We start from the raw sequence: 17,002 nt of genomic DNA, 5'->3' as shown, positions 1-17,002 counted from the left end.
GCAAACAATAAAGCTGAACCTTTTAAATTCTTTAACACATTATTGTGTGTATAAACCTTCAAATACTGAGATTGAGTAAATCAAACTAATGTGCTTTGTAATTGCAATTTCATAAAATACGAATCTTAAGAAAATGTCAAAATGCCAAACGAGAAATCAAATGCGTATGAAATAAAGGTACGTTTTTTCTGCTTAAAGAAAAAGGAAATAATGCATTAGCAATGCAGAGAAGAACAGCTTTCGTTATGACATTTTTTGCCATGTACAAGTTCATTTCATACTTAATAACATCAAATCAGATATAATTTGTCAGCTCTAAAAGGGCACAACTTTGGGCACCTGAGCAGTCTCTGCCCTCTAGTGTTGAGAAAGCAGATGAAACTCTTCTCAACACAAGTGTTACCACAAAGAAGAGTAGGCTCAAGGAGAAAAGTTTTCCATTAAATATCTTTACTGTCTATTCAGCACATAGTAGCCACCCTGAATGACCAAAGTAAGGCATGGCATTTTTGACTGAGACATCAAAGGGCAATTGAATAAAATATGAAATGGTAAATTTTAAGATCCTAATTATGCTTATCAGAGCCTAGAAATGGAACCCCCTAATCCTGAAAGAAGGGTACAATATTATAATCTATTTCTTAACCATTTGCATCTGAAATTTTTAATACCTTTATTCAAAACAAGATGACACATTTTTAGAAGAAACAGATTTTTCTATGTTTCATGTTTCCTTTTAGAAGTGATTCAAAAAACTCTCACCTTAAAAATCTGATTTTTCAAAATCAAGTCAGTTTTAAAGCTTATTAAATTCTGAACATAAATATGTAAACATAGAGAAAAACACTCCAACACATTAGCATAACATTTAGTCTTAGTGCTGACATGTAGTCCATGCACTGTTATATCCTGGGTACTGAAATACAGCATTCCTGTCCAGTAAGTTGGTACATTTGAACTCTTTCTTAAGTAAAAGATGAAAATGGTTTTTGGTCTATTGCTAGAGGTGACTGAAGAGTCACTTAGCATTAAGAACTTTTTTCCAGTGAAAATTCAAATTTGAAATGGAAGAATGGCACATTTGGAGGGAGAAGAAAAAGTGGGGAGCTCACCTTAACAGCAGCCTCTGAACCTCCTTCTTTAAAATCTTCATATTTCATTACTTCAGCCATAATGAATCCCTTTTCAAAATCTGTGTGAATCTTCCCTGCTGCCTGAGGAGCCTTCGTCCCTTTCTGTCAAAGGAAAGACAAGAAAATTAATTGCATTTAAGAAGATTGATTGCAGGAAAGAGGTTTCTCCTTTTTTATATGCTTTAAGGCTCTGCTGAAACTTTGTTTCATATCAGCTAAAATGCCACACATGCAGCTGGGCGATCCTCAATACTGGGACACAGACAGCGCCTTCACCACAGATAAACCAGCCGACATTAAAGAACAGCAGCTTTGTTTTTCCTAATAGGTATCAACAGCACTATTGATTTTAGAAGCTATGACTGTGTTTTGTTGTGAGATTCGCTTCAACCCCTAGCTTTCTACACAGAAAGTGAGGAAGATAAAGATTTTTAAATAACTTTAAAATCTGAATTACTCAAGACTTTTACTTGCATCCAAATAATTTCAATTAAAGCTAACATGCATAGCGAACAATGTTTGCAATGAGAAATTATGTATGGATGTCAAGCCGAACACATTAGCTTTTATTTCAGAATAATTTTAGTATGTTTGATATAGAACAAACTGAGTATTCTTACCAAAACATCAACAACTGAATCACTAAAAACTAAAAATCACAGACAACTATACAAAAATGTAAGTTTATACAATAGAGGAGAATGCATTATAGCTGCATGCTTTAAATTACAAGGACATACATTCTATGCACACACAACCATGGAGAGAAATTTGAGCAATAATGGTGACCTAAAGGCTGCTTAATAAAGCATGTTAAAGTGCTAAGGAGTCTGACACTGTAAAGCACAGTTTTTACAATAAAAGATGTATTGGGTTAATATGGCTACTCACTGATGCTTACCTGACTAAGTATCTTTGCACATTAAATCAAAGATACTCACAATCAGTCTTAAGATAAACCAGCTTTCAAATTCTCTAATAAAGAGCAAGCACTTTTCCTGCTGAAAACAGTGGAATTTCACAATATGCTTTTAAAAACTATGGCAAGAATCAGAACAACAAAATTCTGCTTTTATGTTATTTTGGTCACTGTTTCAGGGACTTCAGCAACCAGTTATCGTGTAAACAGAGATGAGAAGAAAAAGCTAAAAAAACTCCACACATGCTTTTAAGAAAATAAGTTTAACATGCTAGAACACAAACATTTGTATACACAAACATCTGTAGCAGTACTATTAAAAATATAAATTTACAGGAAATTATGTTGATTAATGAAAACAAATTAATTCCAGTAAATGAAATTAAATACAGCACTGAAACTCATTGCACAGCCTTAAATACACTGATGGAAAAACAGAAGCTCAAAGACTGAACTGCACCTCCAAAAGTTGATATGGTTGTAATTTTTAAGGTAAGAGTTTGCAGCTGTACACATTCCAAAATATTTTTTCTATATTGATCTTTATATTACAACATATTTACATTCAAAGGCAAACCACTACAGCTCAGCTCTTACTGTCCTCGGGGAACAAATCAAATAAATCAGTTGATGTCTATGGCTATAACCAGTCTACATCAATACTTAAAATACATAATATTGTTTTAGACATTACCTAAGTTCCCAGATAAACATATAAAACTACCAAAATAAACTAGGTCTAAATACTAAAGTCAGTAAAAGACCTGAATTACTGCACACTGATTTTAGGATTTGGAGCCCAACTGTGTATCCATGAGGAATATAATGACGTTATATTGCTTTTATTGCTAAAATGTAATCCCAGCAAAGCACAGGAGGAATGAACCATCCGCAACCCAAACAAACTTAGTGAATACAAAATGAAAAGCAACATCAATTTCACTGCAGACAAACCCAGTCACACAGATTAAGCAAGCACAATACTGGTACGTCTTATCTCTGACCACAGGAGGAGGGTAGACAGATTCTACAGGATGAAGAAATTCAGACTATGTAATAGGCAGAATCAATTGTTACCTGCCTCAATCAATGCAGCTCCACTTTCACTGTTCAGCAGCTCACAAATAATTAAAGTTATCCTGGACAAAAACCTCATCTGTAATGACTAGCTAACCGCCACCATGACAAACTTCAAAGTCAGTGATATCAATCTGAATTCAATAGTGTGGAACTGGATATAGCTGATGAATAAGTATGAATCTTACCCTGATGGTCCATGCACGCACTTCATCTGGGCCTGCAGTGAAAAAGTATTCTAGTTGGAGTGCTGCATATCCAGCCTTAATGATCTTTGCTAAAGCACTGAAAAAAAAAAAGGGGGAAGGAATCCAATTCATTCAGCATATACACATAAAACAGCTAAATGTGCCAAGTAATCAATTTACGTGGAAAGACATCACATATTTTCAAGATCCCAGGTCTACTTTTGAACAGAACAATAATTGCAGTAGCCTTTTACTTTGAACTCTCTTCAGAAGAACTACTTTTTTACTGCAAAATCATACAGATAGTATTTTGATTTGTTTATTTGGCAACCTATAGAAACATGGGATAAATATAAATCACCCTATCAGGCAGCACTCTTGTCTCATGCAATTTTCAGGACTCCAGGTCATGAAAGCATATCTGTTTGACTGAAATTCAATATTGAAACAATTTATTCTAGTTCCTCAGAAAATTATGGCAAAATTTTCTCCACTGTCCTTATTCCCCATAGATGACAACACAGTTTTGGTGATCATTCCTTCTCAAAAATATACATAACTAATACCTATGTTATAATTAAAACACTGTACAGAGATGACAGATGACAGTTAAAAACTTAATTTAAAATAAATCTTTTCACTCTGTCTCATGGTAAAGAAAGGAGAAGATTCTCTCTTTATAATGGTAATTACTCTGTCATTTATTATTCTATCAGCGCAAGCAATTAAATTACTGCAAGGAAATAGTTGATAATAAAGTGTAGGGAAAATGAATGCTAATTAACCTTTGTGTCATGTTCTCTTCCAGATACTTCTGTTTCTCCTCAGCACTCATATCTTGCAACTTGAGTTCCAAGGCCCCACTAAAAGGAATGACCAAAGCACCCGGGTCGTGCTTGTCCACCCACTCTTTAATTTTTATCAACCTGTAGACAACAAAGGGCACAACATTATCTTGTAGTGCATGCATGGCTGTACCACATTCATTATTATCAAGTAGCACATACATATTCATAAGAATTGCACGGATTTATGATGCCATCTTTTTGTGTATTGCTTTCCAAGGTCAAGGCATTAACAGGCAGCAATTGCTTCAGGTGTACTCCATTAACATTTCCCTGTTTCTTGGTTTCTGTTTGGCATTTAATCTACAGAAATAGGCATAATTTGGGACAAACTAGGTGTTTGGTAGAGGTTAAATACTTGCAATCTAAAAAGTGAATAAAACTTTCTGAGAGAAAAATGTACTCCTAAGAATTATGTTTATCAAATGTGGTAAAACTGAGGGCCTTCAGTTTTTCCTGACTTTTTAAATTAAAAAAAAAAAAAGCATCTCAGTAGCTAATACTGCTGGTATTAGCAGATAGGAAAGAACACTACACTCCTATGTAGCAAGATGCACCTGCTTTTTCTGCGTATTGATCTTGGAGTATGCCATGGCTGATCAACACAGTTCCACGTTTCCACTGGTTTTTCCTACCTTTCTACTGTTGTCCCAGGACAAAGCTTCTGGCTATTATACTATGATTATTTTTAAATAAAGAAAAAAAAAAGTCCTATTCATCTTCAGTAACTGGCAGCATTTGCAATAGTTTGCTGTGCATAATTTTTTTTAGTTAAATGAAACAACAGATTTAGAGCTAAAAACTTAGGGTGTTAGTTTTTGAATGTTAATTACCCTACTCAAGTGAACAAAACTGGTGGCCTCCTGGCAGCCAGGAAGGCCAACCCTGTCCTGGGGTACATCAGGCACAGCATCTCCAGCCAGGCGAGGGATGTGATTGTTCCGCTCTGCTCTGGGGCAGCCTCACCTCCAGTTCTGGGGGCAGTTTTGGTGCCACAATATAAGAAGGTTATAAAGCTCTTAGAGAGTGTCCAAAGGAGGACAACAAAGATGGTGAAGGGCCTTGAGGTGGAGCCGTGTGAGGAGCAGCTGAGATCACTTGGTCTGTTCAGGCTGGAGGAGACTGAGGGGAGACCTCACTGCAGTTACAGCTTCCTGTGAGGGGAAGAGGAGGGGCAGCACTGATCTCTTCTTGTGGTGACCAGTGACAGGACCTGAGGGAATGGCCTGAAGTGGTGTCAGGGGAGGTTTAGGTCAGGTGTTCAAAAAAGTTTCTTCACTCAGATGGACAATACTCTCAGGCACATGGTGTGGCTCTTGGGGATGTTTTGTGCAGGGTCAGGAGCTGGACTCAATGGTCCTTGTAGGTCCCTTCCAATTCAGAATATTCTGTGATTCTGTGAAAACTTTAGAGCAGTAGACGGTGTTTAAAAAAATCTTTAAACAAAAGCATCATATTCATGGCTGCAAGTATTTATTGTAAGTTTAAGGGAGACCTTTATAAATTACCTGGGAGGAGTTCACTACTGTTAATAGGATACTATTTCTAAACATGTATGAATGGTAAGAATGACAGCTCTATGCTCAGCAAACAAACACAGGAGCCATGGGAATACTTCCCGTACATGAATAATCAAATCATAAAACACAGCACTTTGGGTGCCAGCGATGTTTCAGACCTGAAGCACCCACCATACAGCACAGGGCTTTATGCTTGCTGAGTTCTTTTTCTTAGTCCTGCTAATCTGCAAGATTTAGACTAAGGTTTTAGCGGCTATTATACTAAAGTGCTTTGAAACTGTGGCCTGCAAACCTTTAAATAATCAATGCAAATGTCACTTCAGAAAAAAATGAACTCAACCACAAGTTCATCAACACACATTTGTCAGAGAAAATAGCAGGGGATCAGAGCTATTATGAGATTAAGTACATGGCCAACTGAGTAGAGTTTTAGATGGTACAAAGAATATAGAAGTTCACTCAACAGTTTTCACACATTTGTTTTATAAGGCTGGTCTTCTATCATTTATTTATGTAAATACTCCATCAATGTTTCTCAATCCTCATTATACTAATCTTTTCTTGCCTCCAGTAACCCAGTGAAAACATAGTTTGGTATCCAGGACTGATGCTGAAACACTATTGCCTTCAAAAACATCTGAACTGAAAATCAGAATTAAGGTGTATTTCTCAATGGGACATCTGTCATTTAACAGCATTTCTAAAACTAACATTTGCAGTTAACTAATTTATTTTGGCTAACAACTTGGATATCGAAGTTCAGAGCTTAAAAATGCCAATATTTTACAAAAAATCTATCTCAAAATGAATCCACAATTCATAAGTGTACTTTGACGCATGTGCGTACATCTTTTATAGATGGTTTTTTTAAGGAATTATCTAACACTGGTCTCCAGACTAATTAAATAATGTGCCAAGTGAAGAAAGATGGAATAAAATGTGTAAACCCGAAAAAGTGAAATGAGCATGAAAGCAATGTCAAAAATTTGATTCAAATTCTGTTTGGTAAATATGGTCATCATAACTAATAAACTAAGAACTATTGTGGAACAACAAGATAAGAAATAATTACTTTGGCTAAAACACCAATTCAGAATAATAATAGTCTTAGACTGTCATTTTAACAGCTTTTCTATTGAGTCCTTAGAGGGATTATTTGCATTCCTCAGGTATTCTATTGTACGATTCAGATGAATAAAGACTTACAAATCATTCCTCTACCGCCAGTGTGAGACTTTGATCCAGTGAATACACCATTGTACCTTAACTATAATTGGCAAAAAACCTGACAGTGTAGAGCATCACAAGCTTAATAACAAAGGAGAATATCTCAAAGTGTTGACAGACGATCTTCATAACGCAGGAGCAAAGCTGGTACATTTTACCAATAAATGAGCACTGAGGTCTAAAGGTCTCTGAAGTGACTGACATCAGACCTGCTACAGCCTTGCTAAAAGAATAAGGTAGTGCATCCCACTCTGTACAGGCAGGTTCTCTGCCCGAGTCTTTTACTTTTGTGACTTTCAGTGTCACAGGAATTACTAAAAAGTATCAAGGAATTCCCCTAAATGTAATCAAAATAAAGAAAATACACAAAAAAGTAAACACTCAAATATAAATATTGATGTATTTCTAATTTATGTTTTTCCCAAAGCAGAATGCTTAACTAATAATCAGTAAAATAATAGTGCATGTTTGCCTTCCTGTTAGGGATGACCAAGTGTGACAAACAGAACAAAACGGTCTTAACAAATGGTAACAATTAATGTCAAAGTCTGTTTTATTTGAGCACATAATTTTTCCAAAGAAAATTATGTATGTCTGTGAAAGGACAGCAATAGTACACTCATTTTGGGCCTTTGTTAAGATAAGCAAACCCTGGAGTATCTCTCCGTTATTTCATGCTATACTTGAAAATGAAAAATGAAAAGTATTGGATTTTATGCTTAAAGACTTTTGATACTTAAAAACCCTCACTGCACACTGAAATGTAACAAAATTAAAAGTAAAAAACCAAAAAGAACTGACAGCACCAATGACCTTGATTAACAGCTGAAACTACTTTAAGAAACAAGGAACCGCTTGAGATGAAAACCCTTCTTAACAAAGTAAACCAAAAACTAAGTGAAAACAGTGTAACAGAGCGGGATTTCTGCTACATCCAACAGACTTTCCCGACTCGGGTAGCTTGGTTCCTCCCTTCCCTGTGGAGAGGAGTGTGCCAACAGCAAATACAGAGGGTTCCTCAACTGAAGTTTGATTGATGCCAGAAAACAGAAGACAAAATATCTTTTCTGAAAAAAAAAAAAAAAAAAAAAACTACAGACTCAAGAGAGAGCAAGACATCCATTCATTCTGTGATGGCAAGCAGAAGAACATATTATGACTATGTAAAAACCTGACACAAGAACAAAACCAAGGCAAGTGCAAAACCAGACCTCATCAACTTGCAAGTGAAGGCAGCGCTCAAATTTCTGATCAGGGGAAACACTAAAGAAGAATTCAGATGCTCATTTCCATCTAACACTGTGACTGTTGTTTGATAAGGACATAAGGAATATCAGCAGCATTATCAGAATATCTAATAAACTACAGGGGCCAGTGACTTCAAGTGCAGATGGATCAGGACAACTACCAGAGTTAACTCCTGATACTAAATTAGGATGCAAAAGACCTTGGAGAAAGGTTTAAAAATGAGGGCACTCACTGAGAAGGCCAATAAGCAAAGAGCACCAGAAACAGGAGTTGTACAGAAGGGGGTGCCTTTAAAATGGTGATGCTTACTGAGGCAGAAAAAAACAAAACCTGCAGCCAACCAAAATAAAAAGGTATGAAAGTTGCAGAAGGTACATTACACACAAATCAATATTTGAGAGAGTTTCACATGAGAGATCCAGCTGGGAACAGAGACAGAGTTCAGATGGAAATCTGAAGTAGTGATGGAAGAGAGAAGCTGCTGAGAAAGCTTAAGCTTAGTGGACACCTGCAAGACAAGATCATCTGAAAAACTGACCCCTGAGAAGAAAGGTGATTTGTACGCTTTTGTACAATCAAGACCAAAAAAAACATCTAACTAATGGAAGAGAAACAATTGTTTTTCTTTTCTACACCTGAACTATGAGTGGAAAATGGCAGAAACAAAAGAGTATGTTAGGGAAAAAGAAAATATCAGGCATCACAAGAAGGAAAGAAACATATGTAGGTAAGATCAAACTAAATGATCAAAATTTACAAAAGACTGAAAAAAAGATCCGCAGATAGGAATGAGAATAAGAGGACTAAGAAATGCCAACAGGCTCTTCCTGTTGGCAGTTCTGCACAAAACTGATTTTTAAAGGCTTCTAAACTCAATTTGTTTAGTGCTTGCTCCCTATTGTTGAAGTTTTCCATAGGGGAAGTCTAAGCCACCTTTATTTTAGTTAAACTGAGCCTATAGGCTGTGGACTGAGAATATATACTGCCTATTTATATCTTAAAAATTTAAGGTAGTTTTTATTTTGAGCTTTCCTTGTAAGCCACATATTACTTCTAAGTTTGAACCTTTTTGTTTGGACTCTCTTCAACTGGCCTAAAAGTTTCTGATAGCATACAGTACCCGATGCACTTCTCAGAGCTTTCAATAATAATATCATATAAGCATTAAAAATAGCCAAAGTATTAACTCATTTTTCAGGTGATTTTCCTGTTTGTTAAACCCAGTCTAGCATTTTCTTTTTTCTGACAGCACTGCAACATTATCTCATGCTCAGGTTATAACTTCTTAAGTGACCCCATTTGACTAGCTATTCTTAATACTATGTTTACATAGTTAATTATTCCTGTATAAAATGTTTCTCAGGAGTTGCACCATGGCTATTTTTTCCTAATGATTTCTGCTGTTTTTTGAGATGCTCCTAAGTTCTAATTTTGTTCTACACATATGTGGACATCTCCTAGATTGGGGGTCATCCAGAGATTTAACAAGAATGCTCATCATCCAGCTCATTAATGGAAATACAATAACAGTATTCAACCAGTAGCTGCTTCTGCAGATCTCATAATGCAATATTCTTTGTTGGGAAAGTGTACCACTGATAACGATGCTCTGTGTATTATCTTCCAACCAGTCTTGCACATTCAACTTCCAGCAGTTTCCATCTAGCCAATATTTCCTATCTTGTTTATGAGAATGTTGTGAGGCACTGAAAACTTTAAAAGTTTAATAAAAAAATCCCAATATGCAGTATATTTTTTTGCTATACGCAAGACCATTACATGTACCACAAACAAAATATTAGACTCATCTGACAATCTAGATAAGTAACGAACTGTCAACATGAATTTGTGAAGACAACTGGGTTGCTTTTAGGGGATTAAAAGATTGAATTGTTCCAATGTTTTTCTTTAAATTAAAAGAAAAATCACTGACTTAAAAATATCTTGTTTCTTCTCTCCTCCTTGTGAATTTCTTTTGTCTTTTGAAACCTCATACATTATGAGGTTTCAAATGAAACCACAAATGAGCTAAAATGGTGATGAGTTATGCAAGAATTGTTTCTTTTGCCACTTCCCAAAACCACGAGGACCACTAGGTTTAGTTGATTTGGTAGGATGGGAGAGGAAGACCTTATCTACCTAAGCACCAGTACTGCATGATACAGTGCCTAGGTGATGTCCTTCCTTTCTGTTCTGGCAGCATGCACAGACTCCACAGAGATCAGGTCCCACTGCTCTCAGTGCTGTGCACAGATGAGGATAATATGTATATGTATCCTCATGGAGATCAGAAAATAGTCATAGCTTCAGTAAGCTTTCATTCCAAATTTCTACAATCAACGAAGGATGGGATGGAAAAAAACAACAGAACGAATGTATATAATGATTCTGTATCACAGAAATGGTCTGTGGCAGAAGCGAAGAAGGGGAAGAGGAAAGCACAGGTGGTTGTCACTCCTGTATTGGAGCACTGTGCTCTGCCTTTCTCTGAGTACCCCTTTCTTCTTGCATTACATAAGAAGAAAGAATGACTAAACAGGAAAACATTAAGGAGTAAAAAGGTACCTTCTTCCTCACCATGATAAGTTTTTTATGAAGATGACAAATCTACAAAAGGTTTGGGAGTACCTGTTACTGATCTCGGCAACCATGTCTTAAATCATCAGTGATGCTTATAAGTTTATGTTTTTACTCCCTGTTCCCAGCTGGCCAGATGAAACACAGCAATCCTTCAATTTCAAAAAGCCCTTTCCCAGCCCTCATCTGCAAATGCTTTCCAGTAATAGCTCGGAACAAAAGCACTGCCTCCATGCACTGGGCTGCTCTCTGGCCAAGCACCTCCTCTCAGCCCCTCAGGACAAGAGCTTGAGAAACTCAGCATTGCATTTATCCTGCATATCCTGAATGCTTTCAGCTCCTCAGTACCTCCCCATAGCCCAGTGTCCATATCACCTCCAGTATTTAGTCACTGCATCCACCTGAACCTTACAAGAGGCCAGTGTGGAGAACCCATCTCACATGTTAGATATCACTCCCATCTCCTAACACAGATTGACTTGAGCCTTGAAACAAGAAGTGGAACAGCTCTTAAAATTCTTTACCTTTTAGGGACATGCCACACATCCCATGATCACAGGAATTTTATGACAGAATGGGTACATAAAGTATCTCATTCTACCGGATGCAGATTCTACATTTTTAAACTTCATTGTAATTTCAACTAACACTGTATCACAAAAAGAATCATAGAGGTTCCTGACCAACACTGTCATTTGACATTTATTATAGATGTGTTTATAACTCCTTAACATTCTCCTTTGAAATGTAAGTAATCCCAGGTTCTCAGCCTTGTGTGTCAAAGCAAGTTCTTCCAAAGCCTTGATCTCTATCATGGCCATTATCTTAAATCCCCAATAATTCTGCAAAATCATTTTTTAGATGGAGTGACTAGTATTGCACCTACTATTTTATACAAGTTGCATCCCAGATTTTAAAGAAACACTTTTAGAACCTGGACATGAGCTTCTCATCTCATTCCTTACCTGTCCAGATGTTACACTTGCTTTTCTGCTACCAGCTGCAGCACATGGAGCAGGACCCCTACAGCACTCCCTGTAGGTACACTCAAGCTGTTAACCAACAAAAATAATCCAGGAAGAAAGCAGCTTTTGGAGGGAGAATTTAGTTGTTTCATAGCCTCCCTCTCCAGCTGCTGCCTTTTAAGATGGGCCAGTTCACTTTCCCACATATCCTTAGAACTGGCTGTGCCAATATAACTGAAGGGTGATGCAGGAACAGGTGAAGACTACTAAGGACAACATATCTTAAATTAGCCTACCACCCAAAAACCACCAATGCCATGGAGCCAAGTTCAATCAGGAATTATGTTATTTATTATTGAAGAATGATTATAAATGGCAGGACTCCTTAGTAAAAAATATCCCATATGAGATCACTTACAAATGGATTCTTCCAGGCAGAAAACACTGGTTGACAAGATAATTTTAAAAATTAAGGCAACATTCTGAAAATCCTTATGAAATCATGTCATGCTCTCAGGATAAAGCTCTGTTAAAAAAACTAACATAAAATGGTAGTAGCAGAGGGTTCTCAGCTCACCTGGTCTAGAGAGCTACCCAGAGACACTGGCTGTTTAATGGCATGCTAAAAACACATAAGGACACAATGCTTCACTTAAAAATTGGTTTGTATGATCAACCACTTTTTGAACGTATTTCATATAAAGATTTGCCTTAACTGACATGAAACATTTTTGGTTTGAAAGATGTGGGAGCTGTGAAAGAAATAATACCAGAGAACATGAACTTGTAAATCAAGAACAGACAGTAGTTAATCAACAAAATATTTCTGTATCTAGGAGAAATAAAGCATGCATAACAGAAAAATAAAGTTTGTGGACTACAACCATTTTGAATTAAAAAACATCAAGATGGTAGAAAGACAAAGTAGTAAAATAATCCAGGATGACTTTTTCTGCTGATATATATATATATGTAGAGCTCCCAGTAAGAAAATATGTTTCAGTACATTATACAGCTTATATAATCTAACAAAAGCTCCGTCAAGATAACTGTATTTCAAACATTTGTAAGAAGCATCATTCACGAAGAATAAAGATCTTAACATCCATTTTTAAATCATTAATTTCTGATGTAATTTTCAAGACTGTAGTAATATCTCTACCCAAATTATGGTCCACACTAAGGTAATTGAAACCAATTATAAATTGGTATCATAACCAATTCAAATCAAATTATGACTTAAACAATAAGTGGTACCACACTGCCACTGTAGCACCTCCTGGCACGTGAAAGGCTTACAGCCTCTAGTTCTCCTTGAGTTCTCCTTGGTCTGCCAATTGTGAACACTAATTCTGTCTTAACTAAAAAGACAAAAAAATAATGGCTGTCACAAGCATCAAGAACAGTCAAGACTGAAATACTGATGAACCCACATAACAACAGAGACTGCAACAAACTGTGCATATTACATTTCCTAGTTATGGGCACAACAAGCCCTTCTTAAGCACATATACTTTGGACCAGAAAGATGCTTTTGAAGTCACATTTTGTCATTCTTTCTGCTATCATTTATAAAATGTATAGTTTAGAATGATTATATTGAAAACTATAACAAAATAATTTAACAATTATTCATTCATAAATTATAGCAGAAGGAGCAAATCGTCACAAGATTTCTGTGCAAATTGATGATGACTGAGATACTATTACAGATTAGTAGACAGAGTTCCTATTCCATAGTCAGGCTTATGCTATGGCATGATAATTTTGAATTTTGTCTCTTGACAGGACTTCTTTATGTCAGATGGAAAACTATTCTTGAGAGACCTGTACATAGTAAGACAATTCATGTCAATGCTATTATAGTAAAGTCTCAAATATAAACTCATAAAAAGTTATGAGCCATTCATAAATAAGAGTATTGACAAGAAAAAACCCAAAGATGTGATGCCTTAACAAGAGAAAGTTTACATGAAATACACAATGGATAGCATAATTTTAAATTTATTTGTTATTTTATTATTATTTACAATTTTATTTTATTCTTTAATTCTTTTATATACTATATGCATGCAAGCAAATACCAAGCCATACTCCCAGAAAAAAAAATAAGATCTATATAAAAATCCCATGTAAGGAAATAAATATATACTAATGATACTTGAAATAAGAGACGATAAAGACTAATCGGTATTTCTCTATTGTTAATTTAAAATCCTGCAATAGGTAACATAAATGCAGACTATGATATTGTTAGTTTCGGCTTTCACTGAAGTCACACAACAATTTCATGAAACCTAAATATACTGGGTTAGCAGATTCCTCCCTAGTTCTCTTCTTACTGAAATAGCCTCTCCTTCTCACAAATGGTAGAGGTAAATGCCTTCCTCACTTCTCCAGAATTAGCCTTTGTGATCTTTATTGCAGAACCTCTCCAGACGAAAGAATTCACATGAATGTTCTCTTCCTCTATCAGTTGCTAAAAATTACCATAAGTATTAAAATCGTGAGAGTCAAATATTACTACAGTAAGAATATTTGATTTTAAATAATAAACACTGCTTATTCCCCCTGCACCCTTGGGCCATTAACAACTACTTACGCACACGTTGTGATCACACAATACTACAATTCTATGTTTCAAGAAACAGTTTTAATGAGATGAGTAAAAAGTATCACAGAAGCTGGTGACACTGGGCTAAGTTGTGGGTTTTTTGATGAAAAAAAGACCAAATTTGCTATTAGGCTGGAATATGCTACTCAATAAAAAAGAAATTAACTTTGGCATTTATCCAGAGAAAGAACATCCCCTAAATTCTCAGTATAACAACAGAAGTGTTTAGTTGAATGGTTAATACTCAACCTACAGCAACTCAAAGAATTCAAGGCTTTATTTCAGACCCCTCATTTAGATACCTAATCTAGCTCTGCTCCCTATATAGTTAATGAAGTAGGAGGCTCTTCTGAGGGCAATTCAAAGTACTTAAATTAGGGCTCCCTTTCTCATTTCCTTCTTAAAGCATCTCCCCTCTCCTCATTTCATAGGCTGCTTTAGAAAATAACCCTCACCTTATTTGCCAAAGACACTCACATAAAATTATGTGATGGGCCTCGGTCTTGCCTCCTGCTGATAAATTTCCCCAAAACAATGTCTAGTAAATCCAACAGCATACACTGTACTGTCATATGAACATGTCCATGTCCGAGTAAAACACTAAACGAGTTCAGGATTTTCACAGCGTGCAGAGATGCCTTGTATGAAATGTACTTCACTAATTTGAAAAGCTGTCACAGAAATGTTCAATTCCACAGACACAGTCTGTTTACCTGTCTAAACTATGGCAAAATGAAAAAAAAATTAACCATGTCTGAATCATCTACTATAACATAGTTGTCCTAGGGGAGCAGTAACTTTGATTTTTTTCAGAAGCCAGAATAAGTATCTGGATCTGTGTCATGCTTCATTTATCTGACAGACTAAAGGATCTCTTAGACACAGAGATTTTTAAGGCTGAAAATGGAATGACAAAGTATATTTCTGTCAGAAGGAAGTAATCTTATTCTGTGGGTGGGTATGCACAAAACATTTTTATTTGCAAGTACAAAACAAAAATTTGATTTATTATAAAACTGTTCGTTTCCCTATCTTGATTTTTGTATCAGTTATGGGATTAGGAAGCACTCAACACCCTCAGCAATTTCAACAATAAAAACCAATTTGACTGAAAAGAACTCCACCTTGAAGTTACAGTGCTCTGTGGTATGCTTTACCCTTACAAACACTAGCACTAACAATAGGATCAAAAAGCCAAACTTAAAAAGCAAGCTACTTTTATTTTTGTGACTTGGCCCAGAAACCATTTTTCAATAAAGTCAGAACATAAGCCCAAAAACCATATTAATCCATGTTCAGTCTTTCCTGAGTAAAGAAAAGGCTCCATGTGTGGTGGCAAACATGATAGTTGTCAACATAAATGAAAATGTTCATGAATAAAAAACAGGCTGTTATAAAGAGCTAATTATAATATTACTATCAATTGCTAGCTTGCACTTGCAAATCTTTCATATCATATAAATGCATTGTTTTTGACGTTTCTCTGTAGCTAAACATCACATCATTTCACTTTTTCAAAGTAGTTCAAACATGCATGGGATATACTATAAGGAATGTGATCTGCTCTACAGTTACATTGAAAAGAAAAACTATGACAGTAAACGTGGAGTCATTAAAAACGTAAAACATTAATCATCTCCCAAGTAAAAAAAAAATAAAAATCTAGACTTCTAACAGCCTCTATAAAATGATTTCTATTTTCCATATATTCATTCTTGCTATCCAAAAGAAGCAGTTGAAAACACTTCATCCAATTATGCAAGTGATGACAAAAATAATACACACATCCTAAGCACTACTGACATTGAATTATTCAGCTTCCGTCCAGATGCTTTCTTACCATTAGGAATGCTGTTTACTTGCTTCAAGCAATCACCTACCCTCTTCTGTCACATACAGTTTGAGAAACGTTTCAGTAACAATGAACACTTCAATGAGGTTTGCAATTAAAAGCACTGCTCCTATTTTAATGCTCACATGTTTTCTTCTGTTTTAGAAGCAGCATAGAATTTAAGTTTGGAAAAACTTGCTCAACAGGGAAGAGCCCCACTAAGTAACAGATGGTTAAAAGTAGACCTAGTCAAAGGAAAAATACTAAAAAATCATATTGGGCAGTCATTCTGGGACATAAGTCTATGCATTTCTCCACCAAAGAGTCACTTAATCAACATATACAATGCAATTTTAGTCTTAGTTTGGTTGAGTAATGACACCATCAAAGAAGAAATGATGACAGAAAATAACCTTGGGTAAACACAAGTAATTTGGTTTAAAGGAAAAAATAAAGCACATCCTGATAAATTTATTCTCTCAATGATATGACATATGATTTTCTGTGCAGGAGAAATACATCTATAAAGTATTTGATAGTGTGCTGTGTGTGAAACTACTCTTTCAGCTGGAGCAGAAGGGAAAGTGGATTTGTAGAGACTGAGGACTGAGCAATACACTGGATATAACAGGAGAACAAATTAATCTTTTAGGGTACTAAATCAAATTTCACCAGGAGCAAACTTAGGACTGATCATGTTAAATACATTAATGACCTTGACACAAACATTAGTTGCGTGCAAATTTTATGTTCAATACAGGAGCAGGAGACATTTTTCTCAAGGAAAGTCATCATCATCATCAATTGAAAGTGACATAGAAGGGAGATCACACTATGTTAGTGTTCTTCAAAGCAAAT

At 35.8% G+C, this 17,002-nt stretch overlaps 1 protein-coding gene across 2 annotated transcripts in view; it reads right to left on the bottom strand.

Moving 5' to 3' along the window:
• Nucleotides 1–17,002, bottom strand: part of OLA1 (Obg like ATPase 1) — a 95,159-nt gene that overhangs the window by 3,327 nt on the left and 74,830 nt on the right. For both annotated transcript variants that reach the window (XM_053948142.1, XM_053948143.1), the window contains 3 exons: nt 4,103–4,243; nt 3,318–3,414; nt 1,113–1,235 (listed from right to left, as the gene is read on the bottom strand). In XM_053948142.1, the coding sequence (XP_053804117.1) occupies nt 1,113–1,235; nt 3,318–3,414; nt 4,103–4,243 (361 nt within the window). The remainder of the gene's footprint in view (nt 1–1,112; nt 1,236–3,317; nt 3,415–4,102; nt 4,244–17,002) is intronic.

Source organism: Vidua chalybeata, chromosome 7 (genome assembly GCF_026979565.1).
Source record: "Vidua chalybeata isolate OUT-0048 chromosome 7, bVidCha1 merged haplotype, whole genome shotgun sequence".
Classification (NCBI taxonomy): domain Eukaryota; kingdom Metazoa; phylum Chordata; class Aves; order Passeriformes; family Viduidae; genus Vidua; species Vidua chalybeata.
This window is presented reverse-complemented; position numbering and strand designations above follow the sequence as displayed.